Here is a 7,226-nt window from a genome sequence, read left to right on the forward strand (position 1 = left end):
AGTGTTTTATTCGAGAGAGGCGTTTATTTTTTTATTTTATTTATTTTGTTTTTGTATAAAATGGATACGTATATCCCCAAAACGAGTGCCCTTAATTTCACTGTAAATGTGTAACTACAACAGAATTACCATGAAAATGTGTTATTACATGATGATAAAGACTTGCTGATCCTTATTGAACCGTTAAAAAAATAAATTGATTGTTTGCCCTTCTTTTCTTTTTAAATGATTAAAAGGGGCAAGTGGAAAAAGAAAAAAAAAAGAAAAATAAATACTTTTTAAAATGGTTTTGTTTTACTGCACATATTTTTTTCAGTGAGTTATGGGCGGGTGAGGAGGACATACAAACAGTTTTTGGACTATAAAATGGTCCGCAGTATTTATTTTATTTTATTTATTTTGGAAAATACAAATTGATATAAAAGCTTTAAAATGACAAAATAGCAATTCAAAAACATATGAAAATAGAAAACAGGGAGCAGCAAAAGCGAAAACACTGTAATCTTAGAGATGTGATGATGCTGTGTATATTCTTGCCTTTTTGCAAACTATTTATTTCCAGTCAACCAGACAATGTTTATCTCAAATACTCATAGACTTTTAGAAAACATAAAGCAAATAATTATGGACAATCAAAGTAAATAAAACATTTTATTGCTGCAAATTATATCGATCAACTTACAATAATCGCTAAAATAAATTTATATTTCACCCTAGACTTATACTCTATCTCTATTGCTAGTGTTATCCTTTATACCTATTATTGCTATCGTCGTTTGAAGGACCGTTTTCTTTACCACCGAAAGCAAAATTAAATTCTATTAATGAATGAGGGGGCTAAATAGCGAGGCCTCAAGTGTGTATCATATTGCAGACAATCGGAGTGGTTGTTCCAATGGTCCTTTTGACTTCTGTTAATTGTCTTTTCCTCATTGCTTTTTTGTTTTAATGCGATATTTCATTTCATTCATTTCATTCATTTCATTCATTTCATTCATTTCATTCATTTCATTCATTTCATTCATTTCATTCATTTCATTCATTTCATTCATTTCATTCATTTCATTCATTTCATTCATTTTCAGAAAAATTTTAAATTATAGAAGGCCTACAATATTTAAAGATAATGAAAAACAAAAAAAGAGAACAAAAAATGTTAGGGTTCCACACACTCAAGAGGAAAAATCATACAATTGTTATAATTATTATTATTTTATTATTGTTTTTAATAATAACAATAATAATAATAATAACCACAATTAAAATTTTTATCATTATTACAGTTATTATCATTATCACCATTATTATTATTATTATTATTATTATTATTATTATTATTATTATTATTATTATTATTATTATTATGATTATTGTCTATCTTTCATGATTTTCATCAAAGTATTTTATACCCTTATCGATAAATGAATTATGTGCATTAAAACATATGAACTATGATTATAGTGCATGACTTTGTAAATGATTGTCATTTACATGTTATTTGTAGCCAATTGCTTTTTTTGCAAAGAAGAACATTAATGGGCCCCCGATTGGAACGGCGTTGTCTTTAAACCATGAAAAGACACTGGAAGCTGTTTCCCTGAGAGTTAACCACCAACTTTTTTCTCTTTGATAAGATACCACTTCAGAATTTTGATAAAAAATGGCAAATTTATTAGCTCTGCCACCTGCATATAGTACGTACTCTTCTTGGTCGTCTTTTAACGAAATTACAATTTCTGCATTCCGAAGAGTGCTTGACCGTGTTGATAAAATTGTTTCTATGGCTTTATCCTTATATTCTTGATTGCGTTTTTCATTAATGGGACCAGGTAGGTGATTAATATCGCCAACAGTTATCTCACAGTCGCAGTCTACATATGGCATCTGCAAACAAAAGTACAAGATACATTCAATGCTTGTAACGTAAAGTAATTAGCAACATACAACATTGCTTTGTGGGGTATAAATATATTTTATTTTTCCTTTCAACATCTCTCTGGTATAAAGGTTATAGCTGATATACAATAGGCCTATTTATTGACATTAACCTTAACGAAAACATTTTCATATGTAAGCCCTATACACATACAATTCGTTTGAAATTCTAATTTTTCGGTAAAAAAGACAACCAACATGTATATTTTAAAATGCATGAAAATTAAGAGAATTAATGTGTGCCAGGCCAGCTATGTATGGTATATATAAGGGTGAGACACTTAAATATTTCTATACGGGGAGGTGCCGCATTTACGGGGTGTATTTTCGAGGACATGGTAGCACAAGTGTGAGAAATATGGGGCGGGAATCCTATGTCAAAGTGCCACGATTTTCCTTACGATGTTAGCGGGAATTTCAAGCTAGACTGGGTGCTAAATCGGTAAGCCCCTTGCTAAGCCTACCTTTGGTTCGTGACCGAACGGAACACTTTGGGCCATAAAAAAACCAGTCAATATTGCGCCCCCTCTGGCATTATTGAGTGGCCTTGTTCCTGTCGCCTTTTAGAGCACAGTGCGATTTTGGTAAAATGGTTGTTCAAGTTCATAAGAATTTTCAGTAAAGTAGGTAGCGCAAGTGTCTCATGTCTTGAAGTTGCAGCGGCACCCCCCTGTTTGGTTGGTATGCAAGTGAGCTCCCCGAGTGACACACCCAACGTAAGCTGATTGTAAAAAAAATCTCGACGTAAGCAATGTTATGTAACAAATAAATAAAATTCTAAAGATCTATAATTGATATAAATAAAAGTAGAAATATAGATATAAAAAGTGGTAATCAAAAGTGTTAATAAGCACACAATGCTTAAAATTAGTTTTAAAAGTGAACTAGCTAACAGAGTTGGACGATTAAGAAAAGGAATGTTTTTGCCTAATAACTATTTTTATCCACAGAAAGCTATCATGTACTCACTGTGCTGCCAAACTGCTAATCTCAAAATTTTCGATATTTCCAGCAATTATATATCGTAGCTTTATGTCAATCAAACTAACATAGATCACTCATTACGCGCTCGGAGTAGGCCTAATTGAAGCAAGATTTGCTCATTGGTCGCGGGATTTGTTACTGCAATACATTATCTATCTTCAAAATTATCAACTACCAACCAGCGTTTACATACAACCGTTTCCAATGTAGGCGGGCCTAAACAAATAAAGATGTACAGTACTTGTCTTTTGTGTGATGTTTCATAACGGAGTCGTAGATTAAAAAGGATTGATTTGTTTTACCACTCGTCCAAGTAAAGGCCACACAGACACAAAACTCTATTTCATTTTCTGTACCGGTATGTTTGTATATTTTGTTTTTAGTTACACTCTTATAGACCTATGAGCATTGAAGTGAGGCATATTAATATTTTAACACGAATAAAATATTTAGAGTTCAACGGAAAACTATAATGTTTGTGTTCAAATATTGTATAGGCTTACCGTACACATTTGAAAGTCAGTGCAATGTGCAGCAGCTTCTGTATGACAGAAAGTCGTCCGCTGCCCTTTTATCCAATAATTATATACCCATAAGGCTTACACATTTAAAAGTCAGTCTATGTGACGCGATACATCCAAACAAAACATGCCCAGCCGTAGAATTTTCCTTGAAAAAGTAATTTATAATAATCTACCATGGCATGATGAGCTCATTCTTAATTTCTCCGTTTGTGCGACTAACAAGCCTATAAACAATGCCATGAAAGTAGTCAGAATATAATGAATCAATGGAAAACAATGCTTCGGTTTAAGTTTATATTGGCCTATAGTGCATGTATATTTCTTTCATATTTTTACAGCTATATAGCAATGAATCTAGAAACAATTAGAAAATATCTTTTTCCTCCTTCGGAATCTGCGGCTGAGTCTAAGGTAAGGCTTAATTTTAATCAATATGCAGGCTAAATGGTTTTCGTAGTAGGCCTAAGTATTATGTCAAAGTGATAATCTTCTAGGAGATGTATTTAATTTCAATGTATTAAATTTTATTTAAGTTACAAATATATATGCTTTTGGGGGGGGGGGTGTGAGTCATTTACTGTTAAATTTTACATACTCAGTTACTACTTAAATTTTTACGGAGGGCCAACAATATGATAGAAGGTATAACCCCCACCCCCTCGGCTCCTCCGCCCCCACTACTTATGCTACGGTCATCTTTGTGTTATTTTTAACTGGAATAACTTACTTAAATATACAGGTAGTTTAAACAAATTGAAAATAATAATGAGTATTTGATTTTATCTGCGCGTAAACAAATGCACTCCCAATTAACTAACTCGCAATAAAAACATTGTAGGCAAAAGGTACATTAACCAATTTACATAAGTCCTATTAATGTTATTTAGATTTTACATTAACACAATCGATAAATTATATCCTCCATGATGTACGCACAAGGAAACTCCTGTTCTTCAACTTTATTTTCAGATGGAAGAGCAGTCTTTCAATATTGATAAACTTAAGTCGTTTATTAAAGAAATATTTTCAAGAAGAGTCCAAAATGATCGCGTAACAGCACAACAACAGTTTGCTTACAAATGTGCAGATTTTCTTAATAACAAAATAATACAAAATGGCAGCGATGGATTAATTCGATGGGATTATTCGGGCAAACACGTTTGCGTTGCAACCGTCAATGAATATTCATTAAAATGCAAAATGTCCAGAACAGGTGAAGTAAAAACGAAGGTAAATAAAACATTAAAATTATTTAGAATATTATTAGTTTCACCATATGAGGCTGTCTATGGGCCTATATTTCATGCACACAAAACAAAACTGTGTTTTAAATTGACAATAAATTTCTCATTATGAATTTTACTTGAGAATGTTTTTGAAGTTATTTATAATTCCATGAAATGATATTTGATAACCGAAGAACTGAACAAACTATTCCTTTCAACTCATTTTTTGTAGACTTGCCCAAAAATATTTCATAACACACATTCAAACAAGGTGTACTGTAATTGTAATATATTTAGACTATTTTGTTATTCCAGTTAACGGTTACGTTTGTGGAGCAGTCTAGTCTTGCTGAAAATGGAAACGAACAACGTATTGCTCTTCTTCTAAATAACATCGGATCAGAGGCACCGGCATCAGACTGGACGAAGCTCCTACAAAATTGGACAAAGTTTACCAATTCATTTCGAAAACAAGGATTTTCAAACCTGAAGTTGATATTTTGTGCTCAGAATGGTGAACGTGTGAAGATTCAGTGCGAGAGTGTAAAAAACACAATTATTGTTTTTTTGAACACAAATCAATACGAGGAAATCTTGGTACGTATATATTTGACAAAATGTTAGTCACAAGGAGACTCTTTAACGGTTAAGTTAATACATATAGAGATACACAGTCAATAGAGAAGAGCCTAATTAAAAATTCAACATTCAGTAAAAACTAATTAGCTCAGGATAAAGTAAGTTATATACTTAAATTTTAAGAACAAAGACAACAGAAATATTTAATGAAATTAAATACTTTTTAGTACAAAATCATAAATATTTTGATCCGAAGCCTATAAGAATATAGGGAATGTCTTATTTTTGTAATACTGTTGCTTTAAAATAAAAACAGCTTTTCAAATTTTAACAGTTTCGAGTGGATGAGATCAACAAACGCACTCTAGGACGACTGATAATCACACTGTGCGGTAACGAAGGCGTCAGACAAACTACTGAACAGGCTGGACTTAGAAGACTTCTGCAAGCATTCATCACCAAAATAGAAGGTGAAGAAATGAAACAATTCAACGACGTTAAATTATCTCTTTATGGTCAGGACAATCTATCCTTTCATATCCAAGCTGGGAAGTCACTTAACCCAAAGCAAATTGTTGGATATGCCGATTCTAAAGGAGAATTCCTCATAAATGAAAGGGAATCAGACTATTGCATTATCTCATAATTTTTTTCCGTGCCTCCTCTACTACATTTTCATTTCATTTCATTTATTTCGTCTAACAGATAACAAAACATACAGAAATAACAATACCAAAAATCAGAGACAGGATAAACAAAAACCAAACTAAATTGCTGTATAAAGTTTCTCCACTGATTTAAGGATACATAAAATAAATAAATAAATAAATCTCTGTTCCCTGGAAGTAAAAACGATTAAAATCGGCCAAGGCAAATAGAAAAAGTAAAGAAAAAGTAGAAAGAAAAAAAATCGCAACACAACGCAGAGCAAAACAGCACAGCGCAGCACGCAAGAAACAATATACTGTTACTCTCATGGAGCCACTAGGAAAATAAAAACACTTGGATATTACCAGAAACTCCGTGAGAATAACAATAAATGATGCAAAGAGTGACAGCGAAATAAGTATCAGCGACCTCAGTAGCGCAGAAAAAAGAGCAATTTAAAATTATTTAAAATAAATAACCTAACAGAGAAACATTGAACAAATATTGTATTATTGGTAATAGTATAATTCTAATATAAATTTCAAATCTTATGATTTCTTGTTAATTTTCGTGGTGGACGCGTCACCGACAGACATTTGGCCTATAGACTCTCGACCGTATGCCTATACCGTAAAACATCGAATTGAAGCTTTGTTTGTTTTTTTTTTGTTTTTTTTTTGTTTTTCTTGTGAACTTTGGATGGGTTTACTTTTTCGATATGGGCTTCATTTCGAGGCTACTTTTGCAAAGTACCGAGGTGGGTAATAGTGGGCTTCTTTTCAAAATGAATGCTGTAAATTTTGTGAATTCGTTCTATAAAGCAATAAATAAAATCATAGTAATATCAATCTGTGTCATGGAGTGTATTTAACTGGCATTAAATCACCCAAACTACTGTATAAACCAATTTTGTTTTCAATTTAGTTTGGAAATGTATGTACTGTACTATCTCGGAAAAAAAAAAAGAAAACCTATGCTATCTTGAAAAAGCCCATGGGCTTTTTTGGAGGCTAATTTTGCAAACTAAAGAGGGTGCTTCAATTCAAGAAGGAATTCATTTCGAGATAAGTCCATTTAACTTCAAATCTAGGTTTTACGGTATTTATAAAATCCCATACTGATAATTATGGTATTATTAAAGCTTGAATGGTTGATTGATATATTTAGTACAAGTATGACTGAGTGATATGAGATAGTACAGTGTGTGTTTCGAACTACAAACACAAAACTGTGGTAAACAGAATAGAATTGAGGCAGTGACAAGTGGAAAATTTGTAGTTAAATAAATACACTTTGAATATATTTTGTATTTGAAGCAATGAGCCAGGAA

General features: G+C 32.1%; 2 protein-coding genes across 3 annotated transcripts; one reads left to right on the plus strand and one right to left on the minus strand.

Annotated features, from left to right (window-relative positions):
• Window positions 1–622: 622 nt before the first annotated feature.
• LOC117113140 lies at window positions 623–3,023 on the minus strand. 2 transcript variants are annotated; one of them, XR_004446155.1, is made up of 2 exons: window positions 2,905–3,023; window positions 623–1,884 (listed from the first exon to the last, which is right to left on the minus strand). XR_004446155.1 is itself a non-coding variant. In XM_033256390.1 (2 exons), the coding sequence occupies exons 1-2, from the start codon at window positions 2,433–2,435 to the stop codon at window positions 1,495–1,497; spliced, it is 426 nt and encodes a 141-aa protein (XP_033112281.1). In that variant the 5' UTR covers window positions 2,436–2,638; the 3' UTR covers window positions 623–1,494. The 2 variants fall into 2 exon arrangements, 1 of the variants encoding a protein (XP_033112281.1); XM_033256390.1 differs by lacking the exon at window positions 2,905–3,023 and adding an exon at window positions 2,400–2,638.
• A 149-nt stretch (window positions 3,024–3,172) lies between these two features.
• Window positions 3,173–6,722, plus strand: LOC117113139. The gene is made up of 5 exons (XM_033256389.1): window positions 3,173–3,277; window positions 3,782–3,854; window positions 4,413–4,673; window positions 4,985–5,266; window positions 5,583–6,722. The coding sequence occupies exons 2-5, from the start codon at window positions 3,792–3,794 to the stop codon at window positions 5,892–5,894; spliced, it is 918 nt and encodes a 305-aa protein (XP_033112280.1). The 5' UTR covers window positions 3,173–3,277; window positions 3,782–3,791; the 3' UTR covers window positions 5,895–6,722.
• The last annotated feature ends 504 nt before the right edge of the window (window positions 6,723–7,226 follow it).

This window comes from Anneissia japonica, unplaced genomic scaffold, assembly GCF_011630105.1.
Source record: "Anneissia japonica isolate Jap-2015-1 unplaced genomic scaffold, ASM1163010v1 scaffold1812_len1207588_cov181, whole genome shotgun sequence".
Lineage (NCBI taxonomy): Eukaryota > Metazoa > Echinodermata > Crinoidea > Comatulida > Comatulidae > Anneissia > Anneissia japonica.